This window comes from Pan paniscus, chromosome 3 (genome assembly GCF_029289425.2).
Source record: "Pan paniscus chromosome 3, NHGRI_mPanPan1-v2.0_pri, whole genome shotgun sequence".
Classification (NCBI taxonomy): Eukaryota; Metazoa; Chordata; class Mammalia; order Primates; family Hominidae; genus Pan; species Pan paniscus.
Genome location: NC_073252.2, coordinates 5,952,426 through 5,973,477, shown reverse-complemented (window position 1 = coordinate 5,973,477; position 21,052 = coordinate 5,952,426). Strand labels below are relative to the sequence as shown.

Below are 21,052 nucleotides of genomic sequence, written 5' to 3'. Positions count from 1 at the left end.
CTAGGCAGGGATGAGGAAGCACACAAAAGGCTCCACCAGTCCCCCTTTTTGTGTCTTTCTCCTCCTCCTCCTGCGTCCCTTGGCAAAGCAAATCCCTGTCCCCTCGGAGAGTTCGGGGAGAGCTTGCTTAGGGCTGCGACTTCAGACGCCAGCTCCCCTCTTTCTAGGTCCCCAGAGAGGTGGCCCAGCGGCTGGCCTGTTTCCCACTGGGAATGCGAGGAGCACCCGGGCCGGCCCAGGGCTGACCCACAGCAGGCTCGGGCAGTGGGTGCTCAGCTGGTCTGCATTGAACGCAACCGGAAGTGAGGGTCCTTTTCCTTCTCTGCGGCCACCCCCTCCTCCCCGAGCTTTCCTGAACCTTCTGGCTGCTCCAGGACTCCCGGCCCCGCGCTCCAAATGCTTCTCCGTTTTCTAAGCGGGGATGGGGAAACTCCGGATTCACATCCGTGTGTCAGGAAACCGTTCCCAGGGGAAGTGCGTCTGAGCTGAGGCTTACAGACCCAGGTAGGCGGTAGCGGAGGGGCCCTTGGGGTCCTGGTAACCTCCGGGAGCAGGAGAGTGACCCGCTCTGATTTGGTTTGGGCGCAAGCAAACCCAGGCCTGGCCGCCGGGCGCCCGGGCCGCGCCAACTCGCTCTCCCCCTCCCACGCCCGTCCGGCACCTCCTGGCCCGCCAAGCCCCAGATGCGGGTGTTTGTTCCAGAAAACTTTCGGCGGCGGCTCGCACTGAGCATGCTCGGCGGCGGGGCGGGCCTGGGGTCCGGAAGCTCCAGCGACTCGGTGGCACCCGCCGCTTTGAGGTAGCGGGTCCCGACAGGCGATGGACCCCTCGGGCTCCCGGGGGCGCCCCACGTGGGTGCTGGCCGGGGGCCTCCTGGCAGTGGCCCTGGCGCTGGGGGGCCGAGGCTGTCTCGGCGCCAGCTCACGTCCCCGCTGGCGCCCCCTCGGCGCGCAGCCACCCCGGGATCCCCAGGTGGCTCCTAGGTCTGGGCCCGGCCTGAGGACCCCTCCGGGGCGGAGCGGGGCGGGGCCCGAGAGCAGCACGCAGGTAAGGAGGGCACCACCCCAGGCTCCGGTCTGACTGTAGTGGTTTGACTTTGTCTACACCGGCGGTGGCAGGGAGGACCCTTAGTATTTCGCAAAGAATGAGGAAGGGAGGGCAGGATCTGAATAGGGTGCTTCGCGGCCCTTAGGTGTATCCCGCTCATGGCCAGAAAGCTTCGAGGGAAACTGGAGACCTTCCTCGGGGTGTGGCAGCTGCCGGCTTGGACTTCACCAGCGACCCGAGTTCGAATCCTGCTCTCCATTTTACGAGCTTCGACCTAGGGCAGGTCACTCCTGTGCCCCAGTTTCCTGATCGTTGAAACGGGGCCGTCCCGGCGTCCATCCCAGAGGGTGGAAGTGGATTAGATGAGCTCACATAAGCAGAGCCCCTTGCAGAGGCCAGCACTGGGAAATTGCAGCGGTTTTTAAAAGTGGGGACTCTTGGCTGGACTCTTAGGTGACTGAACTCTCCTGGCTGATGGATTTAGCCACTTCCTACTTCACCCTGGCCCTCCCTCTGTGGTCCTAAACTCGAAAGGCATGGATCCCTGGCTGTAGCCCTAGACTTGACCTCCCCCGACAAAGCTGGTCACCAGTCCTAGTGCCTTTTCCTCCAAATCAGCTCGGATGTCTGCCCCTCCTCCCTCCCCACTGCCACTCCCTGGCTTCAGGTCCCACCACTTCACTTCCAGCCCTTGGTGATGGTTTCCCCACGTCTCCCATCCATTTTCCCCCAGACCTCTGGGGTGGTCTGTCCTGGTAGACATCCTGCCACTCCTGTCCCATGCTGGCACTCTTCTCTCCACCTTATTGCCCCTGACAGCACACCCAGGCTCCTATTCCCAGGACTGCCCTGGTCAATGGTCTGGCCCATTGATGCTGCCCTGAGGTCCTCCCACCTCTCTCCTAGGGTGGTGGGTCGTGTCCTGCTGTGTTCTCTACCCCAGGACACTTGCGACACTGGCAGAGGTTTAGTCTCTTAAAAGAGACCCTGCTCCCTTTCTGTCTTTAGGTTTTCACTGGAAAAACGCCATGTCAGTGTCCTGAGCTTTCAAAAGTCCAATGACAGAACATGTTCCCTGGGTCCTTTCACTTGCATGTGCCCTGTGAGATGGGAGTATCTGGCCCGTTTTGCAGGTGACAAAACCAAGGCTCAGGGAGCCGCGTCCCCAGGCCTGTCCTGTGCTCTCTCCCTGGCCCCCAAGTTCAGAGTCTGCGTGCCTGGCCTCACCTGCTTTGCACAAGCTCTTCCTTCTGGGAAGCCAGTGTCAGAAGATCCTGGTGCACGTTGGGCTCTGTCAGCCACAGTGGTGTTGAGGGTGGTCCCTGCCAGAAGGGAGGGACAGTGCCTACTGGGAAGGGCCTGAAGCCATCTAGGACCGTGGTGGGTCTAGAGTACCTCATCCTCAAGGGCCGCCCCTGCCTTTGCAGGAATCTGGGAATGAGCACCTGTGTTCAGGTGCCCTTCGCATCTTGAGCACGTCCCCTGGGCCCTGGCCCTGCCCACGCCCATCCCAGCTGTCGATGGGACCAGCCTTCTTCCGTCTCTCTGGGCCTGTCTTGGATAGCCCTTCTGCACACTGTACAGGAAAGAGCTCTGGCCATGTGTGTCCCTGACTTGGCCACTGCCTCTTGTGGGGCCTGGGGCAAGTCACAGCCCTCAGGGTCTCTGCTTCCTCTTCTGAGCAATGGTGTAAGGGCTGTTCCCAGAGCACAGTTCCCGAAGGCACAGGTTAGTTCTTCCTATTGTAATTATTTGATGCCTTCATGTAATTACTTGGTGCCATCTATCTATCCATCCATTCATTCAATATCTATCTATCTATCTATCTATCTGTCTATCTATCTTTATTGCACCTTTGCTAAGTCCCATGCTGTGTGCAGGGGGCTGGGAGACCAATGCCTAATTGCACACAGTGATTGCTGTGAGGAGGAGGATGGGGAGCCGTGAGAGAGGGTGGAGGAAGGAGGTCATTTAGTCTGGAAGGTCAGTCGAGACTTGAAGGATGGGCAGGTTTAGCCAGGGAAGGAGTCAGGAGAGAACATCCCAAGTGGAGGAATCGTCATGGGTGTGGCCCGCATGTAGGAGGAGCTTGGCATATTCCAAGTCTCTGGCCCCCTGATGCTGGGACATCTCTCGGTGAGAACATTTACCACATTGTTTGGGCTGCTTGTCTGTTTCCTTTGCTGGACTGTGAGTTCCTGTGGGCAGGGATTTTACCTTTTTTAATTTCATCATTTGATGCCCACTGGGAATGCATTTTATTCCCCAGTGGTTTTTAAGGTGGGGCCCAGGGAATCCCTGGGGTCACTGAACCATTATAGGGGTCCACGGAGTCAGAGCTATTTTCACAGTAATACTGAGGTATTACTTACTTTTTCTACTCATTTTCTCACAATTGTGCAATGGGGTTTTCCAAGGTGACAGGAAGTGTGATGTTGCAGCAGATTTAATGTACAAGCAGATTTGAGGATCCAGCTCCTTCTATTAACTCAGACATAGATGAGGTTTGCAAAAATGTAAAAAAATGCCATTCTTCTCACTTTTTTTATTTTAGAAAATAAAACAGTTTTAGTTTATTTAGTTTTCAAAAAAAATGCTATTTATGTTAATATGCAATGGCATTGTTATTCCTATTTAAAATGAACTACTAGACACTTTAAAATATTCTCACCTTTAATTTAAAGAGAGTAAATGTTGATAAATATAATCAGCACAAACAAAAGTTTTTTGGAGTCTTCAATAATTGGAAAATGTGTAAAGGAGTCCCAAGACCAACATGTCTGAGAAATCAGTGCTCAGTAGCAAGCCTATCTGATGTCCCAAGAATTAGAGATGAAAGAAACCACCCAGCCCCTTTGAAAGATAAGTGTCTATTTCAGAATGGGATCCTTTCATCATTTTCACCATTTCATTATGCTAATAGTATCATTTCGTTATTTTACTTGAAGTACCACACAACAGTAATTTAGGTTGGTTGTGATGCCAAGTTCAGTGGATTGGGTGTGTCCCAAATTTGTAGAAAAGAACAACAAAAAATCAGCCAGATATGATGTAACATTATCTGTTACACTGTGTAATTACTATAGCTTCAAAATTGCAGCCTTGGAATTCTGAGTTAAGGGAACTATTAGTCAAATAAGCTCATGCCTGTAATCCCAACACTTTGGGAGGCTAAGTCAGGAGGATCGCTTGAGGTCAGGAGTTCAAAAGCAGCCTGGGAAACATAGTGAGACCCCCATCTCTACAAAACATATATATTTATATATATATATAGCTGGGTGTGATAGCACATGCCTGTATTACCAGGTTTTCAGGAGGCTGAGGCAGGAAGATGGCTTGAAACCAGAAGTTCGAGGATGCAGTGAGCTATGATCTCACCACTGCACTCCAACCTGGATGGCAGAACAAGACCCTCTCTCAAACAACAACAACAAAACAAAACTTCCTGAGAGCTTGGTCAGGAAAGATGGAGATCATGAGTGTATCTGTGCTTCACTTGATCTTTAATGGCCAGAGCACCCCAGGACTCAGTGCTGGGTTCTCTTCTTCCCTCTGTCAATACTCACCCTTGGTGATCTATCCCCTGGCAGCTCCCGAATTTCCATCTCCAGCCAAGACCTTCTCTGAGCTCCACCATGGATCTGCATGCCTACCTGACATGGCCCGTGGAGGCTCACAGGCACTCCACAACTCATGCACCAAGGCAGAACCTAAATCCTTCCCCTTGCCTCCTTTCCTGCCAGTGGTTCCTTTGTCTTTTTCTTGCTGGGCCCGGAGGCCTTGGCATCCTCCTTGCCTCCTCCCTCTCTCCAAGCCCCACATTTAGTCAGCATATCGCATGGGTTTTATTTTCAAAACACACCCACAATCAACACAGTTTTCACTCTCTTTACAAACACCATCTTCATCTGAATTGCCACCTTCTCTCTGGGATTATTGTGGAGCCGCCTGACTGACCTCCTTGCATCTCCCCTTGAGTACTTCTCTGTTCTCAACAGAGCAGCCAGAGTGTCCCATTTAAAATGGCTAGTATGCCACTCATCACGGAGTAGCTCACGGTGGCTTCCCATTGTCCCCAGAGCAGAAACCACTCACTCACCCTGCTCAGGCACCCTGGCCTCCTTGTGTTCCTTGAACACCCTGGGTGTGTTCCCACCTCAGGGCCCTTGCACGGGTCTTTCCTCTGCCTGAACTAAAGCTCCTCCCCCTGATACCCTGACAGCCACTCTGTCACCCTGGTAAAGCCTTTCAACATAACCCCATTTAAAATGGCAACCCCCATTACTCTCTGTCCCTCTTTCCTTCTTTATTTTGCTCCACTGTTCTTATCACCTTCTAATATACTATATATGGTATGTTACTGTTTTGTTTGTATAATATATATAGTATACTATGATTTTGCTTGTAATTTTCCTAAATAGTGTTCTGAGAGTAGAACTTTTGATGTCTTGTTTGGCAACGTATCCTCATTTTCAAAATAGCACATAGTAGGTGATCAAAAGTATTTGTTGAATGAATGAATGCAAGTGAAGTAACTGAGGTTGGCAGGAAGTGGTGAGGTAGTGGCTGAGGGATTGGAACCTGGGCTGAGAGTCTAGAAATGTGAGTTCTGACCTCAGCTCTACTGTTTACTAGCTGTGGACACTTGAGCATTTCATGTGTCAACTTATAAATATTTATTGGGTACTCTTGATGCTTCTGTGCAGCTCCTGGGGATATAGCACTCAACGTGCCTGAGTCTCTATTCTCCTGAAGTTGGTGCTCAGTCCAGCTTTGAGATTCACATTCCTCATCTACAAAGTGGCGATTTTATAGTTAACTTCTTGGCATTATCGGAGATGATGATGATGGTGATGATAAGAACAGTAACAAGAGCGGTGGTAATAATAGTTACAATGATATGCAGTAAGTCCTCACGGAACATCAATAGGTTCTTGGATACTTTGACTTTAAGCAAAAAGAAGCACTGCATGCTATAGGAACTTAGCTCTTGTCTGTATTAACTAGCCTATGGTAAAATTGGTTTTGCTATACAGTATGCCATTTGGCTTAAAGTCACAGTTTCCATGAACCTATTGATGATGTTAAGTAAGGACTTACTGAATGGCAATACATAGTAATATGTAGTAATAATGGCAATAATAACAATTGTATATTTGCTGTGTATTTAGTCTGTTGGGCACTATGCTAAGCTTTACATTTATTTTCTGGTTTAATCTTTCAAAATTCCTTATGAAGAAGGTATAACATTCCCATTTTACAGATGAGGAAACTGAGGCCACAGTGATTCCAGGTAAGGCGAAGACGTCCACCCAGACTTGTCTAACCCAAAGCACTTGCTGTCAGTGTCTAGGTTCTACAAGAAAGTGCTTCATAAACCTGAACACAAGATTTCTGTGTGAATTTATCATCCCTTTCTTCTTGCAAACAGAGAAGAGGCAATTACAACCATTTCCCAGATGGTCTAAAAGGGCACTGTCCGCTACAGTAGCCATGTATGACTAAACTTAAACATTTCATATGCTCAAATGGCCCCATCTGGCTAGTGGCTACCATATTGGACAGCTCAGATTCTAGACCATTTTCATCAATGCAGACCATTCTACTGGAAGTTGATCAGAAGGGGAGGAGGCAGTGGAGGGTTAGCAGAGACCAGGCCTCTGGGCCATTCTTTCACAATGGCTATTGAGGGCCTTCTAGGTGCCAGGCTCTGTCCTAAATGCTTGAAATATAACAGGACAAGGCAGACCAAGACCTGCCCCTGCTCTTGAGGAACCTGCATTCTTGGAGCAGGAAAAAGGCAGGAATCATGTTACTATGTGGTGTGTCCACTGGTGGTTGGGGCTGTAGAGATGTACACAGTGGGCAGAGTGGTCTGAGAGATGAGGGGCACTCATGATATGGACAGGATGGGCAGGGAAGGTGCTGTAAGGAGGTGACAGCTGAGCGGATCCCTGAATGGAGTGGGGGACGGGCAAGGCCTTGTTTCTGGCCAGGACTCCGACAGTTGTTCCGAGTAAGATGGGATGCTGTGGATGGGCTTTCAGCAAGAAAGTGACCCACTCTCATGTTTCCTTTCCAGTCACCCCCGTGGCAGGGGTAAGAATAGATGGCAGGCGGATGTATGAGCAGGAAAGTGGCAAGCAGGCAGGCGGGAGGCCAGGGGGCCATGGAGGGGAGCTGGACTGGGGAGGTAATGGTGGGCTACTGAGAGGTTGCTGGATTGTGGATGTTTTTTCAAGGTAGAGCCAGTGGGGTTTACTGGGATTGGTTCTGGGTTGAGAGAGAGAAAGAGAAGAATCAAGGACAAATCCAAGGATTTTGGCCTGAGCCAGTAGGAGAAAGGAGATGCCACTGGTTAATGTGCAGCAGCCTCAGGTTGGAAATCACTGCTGTTGAGTTCGACATGTCTCTTAGGCATTCAAGTCTGGATTTGAGGGGAAAAGTATGAACTAGAGATTTACATGGGGGAATAGTCAGTGTATAAATGACCTTTAACCTCTGAGGGCCTGGATGAGCTCACCTCAGGAGGAACTCTCGACTGGAAAGAGTGCCCTGGAGCAACCCCAGGGCTTTTGACTAGGAGAGGAAAAGATCCAACAGAGGAGGCCGGACAACATGTGGCCTCTGTAAAAGGGAACCGGGAATGTGACCCGAAGGTCAAGGGTGGAGAGCATTTCAGGAAGGGAGAAAGGGGCTCACCATGGTCGGCAGAATAATGGCTCCCAAAGATGCCCACGTCTAGACCCCTGGAACCTGTGGATATGTTAGGTTTCATGGCCATGGGAATTGACGTTATACAAGGAATTCAGGTTGCTGATCAACTGATGTTAAAATAAGGAATATATGCAGGATGATCTGATGGTTCCAGTGTAATAATCAGGGTCCTTAAAAGTGGAAGAAGCAGGCAGAGGAGAGATCAGAAGGAGATGTTTGAAGAAGGCCAGAGAGATGCAACGTGAGAAGGACTCAGCTACTGCTGCCTTTGACAATGGAGGAAGGTGCCATGAACTTAAGGAATGCAGCAGTCTCTGAAAGCTGGAAAAGGAGAGGAAATGGGTTTTCCCCTGGAGCCTCCAGAAGAGAGCACAGCCCTGCCAATGCTTTGACTTTAGTCCATTGAGACCTGTGTCAGACTTCTGACCTCTAGAACTATCAGAGAATAAATGTGTATTAAGCCACTGCATTTGCAGTAATGTGTGCAGCAGCCACGGGAAGCTGCAATAAGCACATATCGAATGCTGCTGGTAAGTGTGTGCGATGAGGAGGACTGGTCATTAAGTGGAACGTTGGAGTGGCTGTGGTGGCCTCGATAGGAGCTGTGTCAGCTTGGAGAGAGGGATGACAGGGAGGGGCAGGCTGGCCATTGGAAGGTGCTGTCGGCTGCACCTGGCATGGTGCCTATGGGAGCGGTTGCCCAGAGTGGCCGGAGTCCCCAGAGAGGTACCTCCCCAGGCTGGGACTTTGGTGAGGACAAGAATCAGAGATGCCCAGAAACCAGCGAGACTGCCCTGGGAGGCCTGGCCCAGGGTTCTCATGGAGGTCAGCCTGGGTCCTTTGCTCCCTGGGAACCTGCCCCTTCCTCCTGAGTGGCAATGTCCACTGGTAAGGAGAGCTTTGTCCCTGGGTGAGGTCAGGGGTCAGGTCTGCTTTGCCTGACATGTGATCCCTAGCACAGTGCCTAACAAGCAGCAGGTGCTGCTTGAAAGAATGGATAGAAAGTTCCAGGGGACAGAGGTTGTACAAACGTACATTTGTGTGGAGTTCGGTGCACCATCCAATGGATGCTTTGCCATCCATTGGCAAATGTTCATATCAGAGACCACATGGATGTATTTGTTAAGTAATAGACTGTAATTTTTAGAAGAGTTTTAGATTTACAGAAAAATCAAGCACATAGCGCAGAAAGTTCACATATACCTCCTCCGCCCACACACATACATAGTGTCCCCTATTATTATTTCTTTATTTTTATTTTTATTTTTTTTTGAGATGGAGTCTCGCTCTGTCACCCATACCTGAGTGCAGTGGCGCAATCTCCACTCACTGCAACCTCTGCCTCCCGGGTTCAAGTGATTCTCCTGCTTCAGCCTCCCAAGTAGCTGGGATTCAGGCACCCACCACCATGCCCAGCTAATTTGTGTATTTTTAGTAGAGGCAGGGTTTACCATGTGGGCCAGACTGGTCTCGAACTCCTGACCTCAAGTGATCAGCCTGCCTCGGCCTCCCAAAGTGCTGGGATTACAGGCGTGAGCCACTATACCCAGCCTATTATTTATTATTAATATTTATTATTCGTTATTAATATTTATTATTTATTTTTTTCAGAGAGGGTCTCACTTCGTCTTCCGGGCTGGAGTGCAGTGGCATGATCATAGCTCACTGCAGCCTCGACCTCCTGGGCTCCAAGTAATTCCTTCTGCCTCAGCCTCCCAAGTAGCTGGGAGTATAGGCATGTGCTGCTACACCTGGCTGATTTTCTCTTTTTTTTTTGTTTTTTGGAGAGATGGAGTCTCCCTATGTTGTCCTTTCCAAGGCTGCATAATATTCCATTTTATGGATGGACCGCATTTAGCTTATCTATTAATCCATTGATGGACATTTGGCTTGCTTCCACTTTTGGCTATTGTGAATAATGCTGCTGTGAACACAGAAGTGCAAATACCTCTTCAAGACCTGGCTTTCAGTTATTCTGCATATATGCCCAGAAGTGGAATTCTGAATCATGCTGCTTTATTCTTTTTAATAGCTGCCTGGTACTCCATAGAATGTTTGTACCATAATTTACTGTTTTAAATAGAATTCTTTACGCTGCCCATAACATAACTTAAGCTCCATGTGAACAAACTGAAGCCAGATGTTTGGCTCCATCAATGGGGAATGCTGGGGTGGGTTTGGTAGAAGGCTGTCTGGATCGAGCTGCACCCATTTTCCCTCTTCCCACACCTCTTGCCTGTCTCTGCCACTGTCTCTGCAATTTCCATCATTTCCTCCATGTCCTTCCAGGAGTCTCCATCTCTGTGGGTGGGCCTCCTCCACGCCTTTTGGGGGAAAATCAGCCTCCAGCCCAGCTGGGGTTACATCACCCCAGCAGAACTGCCCCAGCCAGGGTCCTGGAGGCCTGTAAGGACTGGGCCTGAAACACACAGACAGTGGCCACAACAGTTGTCCCATCGATCCTGTCCCACCTTATGCTTTCCGTGGTGTCTGGCCTGCGTGAGAGCCATGTGAACAGTAGCCACATGGACTAGTCATTGGAACTGGACCCAAAGCCAGGCCTGAGCATCCCGCTCAGCTCACATACACATCCTTTCTTCTTCCATTCCACAGAAACCAGCCGTTGCGTGCAGGGTGAGCACATGTGCTGGGCCAGGCTGCTTGCGTGCCAGGCTCTGGAGTGAGTTATCTCATTACTGTAGACTGAGGGTAGTGCTGTAAAATGAGTATAATGCTTCATGCGTTTCTATAGGGACTACTTGAACAGTTCACTCAGTGCACATAGCGTAAGCACTGGCACATGGAGAAGGTTCCATCCGGGAGAGCTTTTACTATTATTCAGTAGAGAGGTCTGAGTCTTTCTAGAGCCCAGTGATTCATAAAGGTAAATTGGAAGGGTTTGGCCAGGCTCAGTTTAGACAAATTTTCATCACCAATGAGGCTGAGCAGACTCGGAGGAGGCTTTGAGGTCACTTTTCAGAAGAGGGATCTGAGGCTCAGAGAGGCTGAGAGACTTAGCCAAGGACACACAGTGAATAAATGGTTCCAGCTAGAGTCCAGTTCTCTCCACTCCTCATCTAGTGTCTTATCTACCACCCTGGAAACTTGCAGGATCTTGGGAATTTGCAGGCTGTTGGCTTACCCAGGGTCCACAGAGTTGATGGAGGGCAGGGCTGAGGTTTGAACCCAGGTCTGTCTGATGATAAGACATTTCAATCACATGGTGCGGCCTCCCTTGACAGCTCCCAGAAATGCATTCATGAGGGCGCTGATTCTCTCCCTGGGAAAGAGAAGGGAATTCTTTACTCAGAAGCTGCCGGGAATGGCTGACTTAGAAAAGTTTACTTCACACTTCTGGATGAAGGTGCAGGTCCTTGGCCGGACGCGGTGGCTCACACCTGTAATCCTAGTGCTTTGGGAGGCTGAGGCAGGTGGATCACGAGGTCAGGAGATGGAGACCATCCTGGCTAATATGGTGAAACCCTGTCTCTACTAAAAATAGAAAAAAAAATTAGCTGGGCGTGGTGGTGGGTGCCTGTAGTCCCAGCTACTCGGGAGGCTGAGGCAGGAGAATGGCGTGAACCTAGGAGGTGGAGCTTGTAGTAAGTCGAGATTGTTGCGCCACTGCACTGCAGCCTGGGTGACAGAGCAAGACTGTCTCAAAAAAAAAAAAAAAAAAAAAGTGCATGTCCTCTCCATGTGAGTCATTTACAAAGATTATTTATTACCACTTCTCAGAAGTATGTGTTCCATTAATGACTTTGTGTCTTGAATTTTTTAGGACTTGCCCTGTATGATTTGGCCCAAAGTGGAATGCTGTCACTTTAAGACTGCAGGTGAGTTTTTCTTCTGGTTGATGTTCCCCTGTTTTGAGCATGAAAAACCAGAAGCCTGAAGCCCTCCTTCCTCCAGCTCCCTCACTCTCTGCTGATCCTTCCAGCACCTCTCTACTTTGGGCAAGTAGATCATTTCCTGACCTTACAGAACTAGGGCAGTGTGCCTCCACCTCAAAGCTGGCCGAAGCGTTGGTGCACAGTGGAACCTGGGGTGAGGTAGGCCCTTTTTGATATCCCCTGAAGGCATTTGGTGAATGAAACAGAACGTGTGAATTAACTGGGTATATCAGTTTCCTGTGGCTTCCCTAACAAATGTTCACAAACAGTGGCTTCGACCACACACATTTATTCTCTTACAGTACTGGAAAGCAGAAGTCCAACATCAGTTTCACTGGGCAAAGTCAAGGTATCTGTCTGCTCCCTCTGGAGGTTCCAGAAGCGAACCCATTTCCTCTCCTTTTCCAGCATCTATGGCCGCATTGCCTGTGTTCCTTAGGGATGGATTAGGGATACTGCCCTCCTCCATTTTGGAAGCTGGCAGCATGGCATCGTGCCTCAGTAGTTACTTGGCCTTCTTCTCTTCTGTCTGTCAAATCTCTGTCTCCCTCTTATAAGGACATCTGTGATGACATTTAGGGCCCACCAGGATAATCCAGGCAATCTCCCCATCTCGAGGCCCTTAATGGAATCACATTTGCAAAGTGTCTGAGACCCTAAGATAACATTCACAGCTTCATGGGGTTAGGACCTGGCTGTCTTTGCGGACCTTTATTCAGCTTGCCACACTCAGTGGTTGAAATTCAGCTGACACTCATTTCATCAAGAGGAATTGATTGGCATCTGTAACTGAAACGCACAGGCCCTGGCACTGCTGGACCCAGGAGCACAAGGTTCTCAATGCTCCTACGGCTCTGCCTTTCTCCTTCCCTCTCAGCCGCCCTGCTTTCCTCTGGTGAGCATCTTTCGCAGGCAGTTACATCCTTTCCCCATGGTGGGAAAAATGCCGTAGGCAGTCCCCGGCTCCTGAGCCTCATGGCTGGCACCTGCAGGGCAGACTTCCCAGCGGCTGTGACAGTTCCAGTGCAGGCCCCTGGGCTCAGTGAGGGTCCCTGGCCTGTCCCTGAACCTATCCCTGGGGCCACTGGGTGGGGTTGTCTGGGTTCTGTGCCTAACTCTGGTGTCCTGGAGAATGGAATGGGCTGGGATTCGGGTGGGCCCCACTTGGCTCTGTAGACTGAGCGGGAATCTTGCTGAATAGAGGAGGGGTCCTCTCTGAAGGGAGGGATCACCTTGGAGTCTTCATTAAAGCTGAGGACCAGGAGAGCCAGAGAGGCATAAACGGGTGGACCAGAGATGGAGCGCTTAAGGGTAAGGTGTGGCCTTAAGACTTTATGTCCTGGTTGCTTGCTGCACAAGCATTTGTGCCCTGGCCCAAGGTGCTGTGCTGGGGTCCGGAGATGGATGTCCGGTCTCACTTGCACCCATATGCTCTACTCAGACATTCCCGATGCTCTGAATCAGCCACTCACCTGGTGGAGCACCCACTTGTTTCCATGGTGAGGGCCATCAGTTCCCCGATGCTTGATGCAATTGGAGCCCTTATCCCATCCCAACCTGAGAAACTGAATCACCCCCAAATACAACCCAAGGAAGGAAAAAAATACTGCAATTCAATCCAGGACCCAGCTCCACATCTTTTTTTAATCAGATTTTAGTTTTTTTCCTGCATATATTTTGAAATTCTATAGAAAGTTTCAAAAGCACTTGTAGTCTTTACCATCAATATGCTGGGTAAGAAAGACTGAAAAGTACACCTTATTTTCAGTCAAATTAGTTTGTATTTGAATAAAAGACAAACATTGAAGAAGGCACAATGCCACCATCCAGGTCATTTCAAAACTAAAATTGCTGACTTGAAGCATTGGATACATCTAAGCATTTTCATGTGCAGTGTGGCATTTGATTGGCTGCTCAGACAACAGCCCTGTCTGATTGGTATCTTAACCACACACCCAGGTGAGGGGAACTGAGGCCCAGAGAACTCAGCTGACCTGTGCAAGGTCCCGCAGTTGATCAGCACCTGGGCCGCATCCACTGAAGAGGGACCCTGACAGCCCAGCCCGGACCTTTTAAGTGACATTCCTGTGCTTTGCACACAATGCTCATGAACTTTCCAAATGTATTGACACAGAAAAATCTAAGGGAGTCATTTCTTTCTTCTTTATTTTTCTTTTTTTTTTTTGAGATGGAGTCTTGCTCTGTCGCCCAGACTGGAGTGCAGTGGCATGATCTCGGCTCACTGCAACCTCCGCCTCCCAGGTTCAAGCGATTCCCCTGCCTCACCCTCCCGAATAGCTGGGACTACAGGCGCACACCACCACGCCAGGCTAATTTTTTGTATTTTAGTAGAGACGAGGTTTCACCATGTTGGCCAGGATACTCTCGATCTCTTGACTTTGTGATCTGCCCGCCTCAGCCTCCCAAAGTGCTAGGATTACAGGTGTCAGCTGCGGTGCCTGGCCTAGGAGTCATTTCCTATTGGAGGGCTCAGCAGGCGTTTGTGTCTGGCCATGCACACATCCTCTTTAGGATGGTGATTGGTGGTGTTCACTGAGGGCTTACTCTGCAGTAGGCGGGTGCCCAGAAGGACCTAGTGAGGTGAGACCTATGCTGTTTGCCTTAGAATTAAGCAAACCGAGGTATAGAGAGGTTAGAGGTTATGCCCAAGGACTCACAGCTGGAGGGGCAGAGCCAGGACTCGAGCCCAGGGCTGTCTGATGTCATGTGTGTAAGAATCACCCCAGGCATCATTCTTGCCCAGCAGTTCTGATTCCTAGGTGGGGCTGCACAACCCGGGTAAGGAGACGAGGCTTTGAAAAATGCTCTTCTTAAGTTCTGTAGCATCCCAGTGAGCATGTCTCATTTTCCTGGCAAAGAGATGACATCATTCATTCATTCATTAACTTACTTACCCAACAAACGTCTTCCAAGTACCTTCCATGTACCCTGTTGTCTGTCTCTAGAGGTTAAGTTCTGTGTCTTACTGTCTTTCCGCATTATATAAAATGGGTGCGTTGCTGTTTTGCAGTGGAAGCACCACTTGGAATGAAATTGGACAAGAAAATGGAAGTCTTTATCCCACTCTCAACTTCTGCAGCCTCTAGTGGGCCATGGGCTCATTCCTTATTTGCTTTTATACCCTCCTGGCCTAAGAAGAACTTATTTAAAAGAGAGTCTCCTATAACATACCGCCTGGTAAGTATTAAGTTCAATACTTTAACACAAATACCAGAAGTTGGAAATAAACCAATTATGGGCTGTATATAAAATGGCATGGGCTTTTGTTGCTTAAAAAAACCCTATTCCTCCTCTTTCACTAAATATAGTTATCACTGGGTAGCAAATCCATTTATTTTTCCAAGGTGCTATTTCTGCTACACAACATACAGTATTTAGATGGAGAGGAGGTTTGACTCAGCATTAGGCTGCCTCATCTGGTGTTTCTGAAGCAGGGATTGGATTGTGCTTTAACCAGACCGAGTGACTCCCAGCTATTAAAGATGACTGTGCCCATAATAGCAGTGAGCATTTCACAGGCATTTACTATGGGTCGGGCACTGGGTTTAGCACTTTCTATGTATAATCTCACTTGAGCCTCATTATGAGTTTCTTAAACAGTAATATTTTTATTCTCATTTTACAGACGGGAAATTGAGGATTAGAGAGATTAAGAAACTAGTTCCATGTCCCACAGGTAGAAGTGGCAGAGCTCCGTGCTCTTGCTGTTGTTTTCTATTCTGTTTTTTGTAACGTGGGTTCAGTGACTTAACGTAGTATGAGAACTGTTGAGCTTGGCCAATGAGCTACGATGGCCAAGAGCCCTTTTTTGGGCTCCCTGCTAAGTAGTGATGTTAATTTCCTGGGACTGCTGTCACAAATGACCACAAACAGCATGGCTGAAAACAACAGGAATGTATTTTCTCACTGCTGGGGAGGTTAGAAGTCTGGAAGCCCGGTGCTGGTGGGGCCACGCTCCCTCTGCAGGCTCTAGGGGAGCATCCTCCTCCCTCTTCCAGCTTCTGGTGGCTCCAGGCCATCCTTGGCTGTGGCTGGATCGCTTGACTCTCTCCCTCCATCTGCTCTTGGCCTCCTCTGTGTCTGTGTCTTCTCTGTGTGCCACTTATAAGGACACTTGTCATTGGATGTCGGGCCCACCTGGATAGTCCAGGATGATCTCTTGAGATCCTTAGTTTAATTACATCTTCAGAGACCTCTTTTCCAAATAAGGACACATACACAGGTTCTGGGGATCAGAACACAGACATATCCTTTGGGGTTCATCTCTGAACCCACTACAGTACTCATTGTTCTTTCCAGTCCTCTCCAGTTACAGGTAACTCGTCACCTCACAGGGCAGCACCCTCCATACTCAGTCGTCCCTTCTGCATTTATTTGCTCCACAAGCTGTATTTATCAGTTATTGTTTGCAAGATGCTATATGAAGGTCAGAAGAGAAAGCCAGGTCCCTGCTTGAGGGCTTTGGCAAATTCTCTTAGGGTCCCAGCACGTTAAAAAGGCATTAGGGTGGGTGTAGTGGATGGAAGCTCAACTGAATCAGAGGCCTGGGTCAGGCTGATGCTGTTGCATATTGTCCGCGTGTTCTTTGGAAAATGGCATTTTTGTTAATTTTCTACACAATGAGAGGGTTACACTGTGGAGAGGGAATGCATGTTGTGGAAAGATCACAGGATTTGGAGTCACACAGGCCTGGGGAGAGTCTCGAGCTTCCTGCCTGAGTGATCTTTGGCAAGAGTATTAACCTTTCTGAGCCTTAGTTTCCTCATCTATAAAATGGGAGTAATAGAACTCATGTATGTAAAGTGATGGCTGCCATGCCTGGCCCTCAGCCAATGACAGACATTTTATGGTTATTAGGCCCAGTGTGGTGGCTCACGTTTATAATCCCAGCACCTTGGGAGGCCAAGGCAGGAGGATCACTTGAGGCCAGGAGTCCAAGGCCAGCCTGGGAAACATAGCAAGACCCCATCTCTACAAAAATAAACAAAATAAATAAAAAATATACAAAACATGATTATGAATATCACTGAGAGCTGCCAGAGTCCATGACTCAGAATACAGCTTGTTCCACTGCAGGTGACAGGTGCGCAAGGCAGAGAGTGGGAAAGATGTGGTCATCACAGCAAGGAGAGCCAAGGAGGGCTTCCTTGATGCAGTAAGAGTCCAGTCCCATTTAAAGGAGGTGTGTGGATACTGCAGGGCCCTGGGGCAGGGAGCATGGCAAAAGCAGAAATGAACAGATATTTGTTATTAGTCAAACGGAAAGGAAACCTGCGGTTTCAAGGGCAGCAGGAGGCTTGTGTTTGATGGATGAGCCCTGGCTTTCCTTTGGAACCTTTTCATAGGGGCCATTCATTGCAGGGCTGGAGGAGGCCAAGCCTTGGTGGGGGGATTCCTTATGTTGATGAGGCATCAAGCTCACAGAGAGGCTGCCCCCAGCCCCCAGACACACTGCCCTTTGTTCCAGCGCACCGTGGTGCACAGGTGTACTGTCAGCCCACACCTGGTAAGCACACAGTACATGTTAAATGATATCTTCACTGCTTTGCCCACATACCCCTTGCTGGTATGTCAGTCTTGGTTGGCTGAGCCCTGTGACAACAGGTGTCCCACACATGCACCCAGACCAGGAATACACTGTGGTGTAAGCTCAAGTCCACATTCTTCTTTCCATAAGTTTTAATTTCCAATCCTTTAATGCTCTTTTACAAATAAGACTTCAAGATTACTTAAGGATTAGTAGCAGTAATCTTTCTACCCTCTGTAAAAATTTCATCATCTTGTACTTTTATTAAATATATATAGCATGAAATATTTCTCATTTTCTAATAACTTTTACATTTTATTGTAGTATGGGGACATTTCAAGAGAAGTTCAAGGGACTTCTGAAAATGGAGTAATTTTTCAGAAATGTGCACTGGTAAGTTTCCACTGGTGGTGTATATTTGAAGAGAAAATAATTGGATTTTGCCCAGATCATTTTATTAGAGTCATGTATTTAAGAACTGATAAATCATGGGCTTACCTACACAAGTCTAGACACATGAGCAATGAACAAATAGCAAGGTCTGTGATATCTCATATGGCAACACTAGGACTGAGATTATTTTTGTTACAATTAAATAATTGTCAGTAAAAATCCACAGATATCATTTAGAATGGGAAAAAAGTATGATATATTTTGTTTCAGATTATAATCATTAATAGGGTACCTGACAGTTTTCAAAGTTGTTTAATGTTTTTTAGGTCTTTAACCTTCCTAATCCTACAAGATGGTTACAATCCCACATATTATCCTTGTGTCAGGGGTCTCCAGCACCTGTCTTAGGGTCAGTGATTTGCTAGAAGTACTTACAGAACTCAGAAAAGCCATTCTTCTCAGTTACAGTTCATTACAGAGAAAGGGTATAGATTAAAGCCAGGAAAGGAAAAAGGTGAATGTCGCAGAGCCCAGGAGAGACCAGGCATGAGCTTCCGGCTGTCTCTCCCAGTGGATGAGTTGTGTGGACAGAGCTTAGTTCTCCCAGCAATGATGTTTGACAATCTGGATGGAATATTGTCAACCAGGGAAGCTCACTGGAGCCTTTGGGTCCAGGGTTTTTCCCAGGCTCAGTCACATAGGCATGGAGCACCCATGAGACTGACCTCAGTTATTCGTTTTCCAGCCCCTCCAGAGGTCATTTCAGTACAGCAGGGTCCAAGGCACCCATCACAACTCATTGGCATCAGCTATCTGGTGAGGTCAAAGGACCCAGGCATATTTAAAAAAAAAACAAAAAAACCCACACTGTAATCAGGCAAGGATATTCTGCAGGCTTTAGAGGTTATCTTTCAGGAGCTGCTCAAGGGCCAGTCCTTTCTCCTGAATGTGGAGGGCTTGGACAGCCCAGGCCTGCTGAGTTAAGCCTTTCCTGTGCCACCCTCATTTTATCACAGGCCCTCAACTACATTGTTTGCCTTCCTGGATGCAATCAGTGTCAGTAGTTTCTTGTATATCCTTCTAGTGACTTTTTCTGCCATATGCATGCAGTTATAAGTGTGTGCACATGCATGTATACATACATGTACCTTCTTTCTCCCCCACTTTTTTTCACACAGGTGGCAGTATATTACACACACAGTTCTGAAGCTTGCTTTTATCACTTCTTATATTCCAGAGCTCGCTCATCTCAGCACACACATTGCTTCCTTCTCTTTTTTCTGGCTCCTGCATGTATTTCAGCAGAGCTGGAGAGAAGCTGGTGCAGTAGGGCTGGGAGACAAGATTAGAGAGGAAGGCAGGGCAAGAGTGCAGAGCCCAGGTGATGAGCCTGTTGCATGGGCCACTGGATGGCTTCCGGCAGTAGAGCCACTGAGACACATGCTGGGCAGAGCCTGAATGTGGGAGATGATCCAAGAGGCAGATGAGCTGCTCAGGTCCTTCCTGGAGATCACATGACCATCAGAGACCCTGGGCTGAGGCTGAATCTTCAAAATAACTAAGTACCAAGGAGCCATTGTTTGCTTGGTAGCACTGGTTATCACAATCTCCCCAACCTGACTGGTTCTGCACTTGGAGATTTTTTCTTGTAAGATTCTCTGCAAGGATGATTTCACTGCATTTCAGCATCTCAGTTTCTTTGAAACTGTCTCCAAGCAACAGCTTGGCAAGTGTGGGTCAAAACCCTCTTGGGGGTCTTTGAAATCATACGGAGACTGATAAATTCCCAGACCCTCTGCGAGACCGTGCTACCCTCCTTCTTCCTGGATGCCTAATGTACACAGGCTGGGCCCCTGCCCCATTTTAGGAAGCTGGACTTGTCAGCAAATCTGCCCTCATGCCTTCTCCTTCTGCCCTAGGTGTCCGAGTCGAGCGAAGCACAGACAGCCCGCATATGGCTGCTTGTTAACAACACCAAGACAACCTCGTCAGCCAACCTCTCGGAGCTGCTCTTGCTGGACAGCATTGCTGGTCTCACCATTTGGGACTCCATCGGAAACAGGACCTCAGAAGGATTCCAGGCTTTTAGCAAGAAGTTTCTGCAAGGTAACAGTAAAGCGTTCTGAAGTCAGGGATGACAAATGAGAATATGTACAGATACTTCCAGGTGAATGTGTTCTGGGTCAGGCATGTTCTTAAAGCCTTACACGTGTTCACTCTCTTAATCCTCACAGTGGATCTTACTATCAGGGTATCAAAAAAAGAGAAAAGAGACCACATTCAATATCTGTAACCAAAAAGCTGAATTTCTCATTTATCTTAGAGAGATGTTGGATTTGGGGAAAGAGTTGTGGGAAATTTTAAAAAATATATAGTCCATTTTTATTATGAAAAATTTCAAACATACACAAAGATAGAGTTGACAGTGGACCCCAGTATACCTGTCACTCAGATCACCAAAATTAACCATCACTCAGGAAGATGAAGAGTTTGTTTTGGGTTGTGCTGGACAGAGTGGGAGTGGGTTGACATCCGTCTCAGTAGCATGTTCTTGAGCTGTCCAGGCGTGTTCAGGTGTTCAAGCATGTTCACTGGGGTAACTCCAGGGCTGCTTGGTTGGCTTTAGACTCTGCCACCCTCACTGGTTGGCTTTCAGAGGTTCGTTTCCTGAGGTGGGCTGTTGTTGGTCAATTAAGCAGGTTTAAAACCAATTCTGGGATTCAGTTGGTACCATGGCTTCAGAACTTAGTTTCCCTAGGAGGGCAAAGACATCTTTTATTCTTAGTAGGACCTCATTTACAGATGAAGAGACTGGGACTAAAGTGGTTGAGAAGCTTGCCCGAGGTCTTAGGGCTGGCTGCTGTCAAGGCTGAGTCAAGCTCAGGCAGTGTGGCTCCCTGTGCACCCTGGTAACCTTTAAACCGTCATGTTTCTCACACGCCTGGAACTCTTACCGACTCCATGCCTCCGTACTCACGGCACACATTGCTCATCAGTCATGCTGTTCCTTCCCTCTGAGCCTAGATAAGGCCTCAGAATCCTTCTTAACACGTTATTATTGACAGAAGCTACTAGTGGAGCTTGCCCACAAGTAGTGACCTTTTTGCTGGCTCTGATTTAAATGATGTCATAAAAGTTGTTATGAGATGTCCCAGCTAAGTGACTTTCAGTGCTTTCCTGCCTTCAATGATATAAAGATGAATCCGCTATTCTTAACTCGTGTTCAAAGCATGGAGCATGGAGCCACGAGCAGAGCATAGATGCAGCCTCAGATGGACCTGGGTGACTCCCAGCCTTGTGACTGAGAAGCTGCATGGCTTCTGCAAAGCTATTGAAGTGCTCTGGTTGTGCGAATATCAGTCCATTGTGGAGTCGTAGAGATAGAATCAAGGAGACAATGTCACCCAGACACTCTGCCTGGTAAAGGGAAGGTGTCCAACACCCTCTCCAGCCT

The 21,052-nt window shown here is 48.4% G+C and overlaps 1 protein-coding gene across 5 annotated transcripts in view; it reads left to right on the top strand.

Moving 5' to 3' along the window:
• The first annotated feature begins 319 nt into the window (after nt 1-319).
• Nucleotides 320-21,052, top strand: part of EVC2 (EvC ciliary complex subunit 2) — a 147,265-nt gene continuing 126,532 nt past the window's right edge. For 2 of the 5 annotated variants that reach the window (XM_063603687.1, XM_063603686.1), the window contains exons 1-5: nt 637-1,047; nt 11,546-11,600; nt 14,689-14,855; nt 17,530-17,598; nt 19,518-19,704. In XM_063603687.1, the coding sequence (XP_063459757.1) occupies nt 820-1,047; nt 11,546-11,600; nt 14,689-14,855; nt 17,530-17,598; nt 19,518-19,704 (706 nt within the window). In that variant the 5' untranslated portion in view covers nt 637-819. Of the gene's footprint in view, nt 505-636; nt 1,048-11,545; nt 11,601-14,688; nt 14,856-17,529; nt 17,599-19,517; nt 19,705-21,052 lie in introns of those variants that run through there. The other 3 variants (XM_014344566.4, XM_055111173.2, XM_034951914.3) reach the window with 3 other exon arrangements.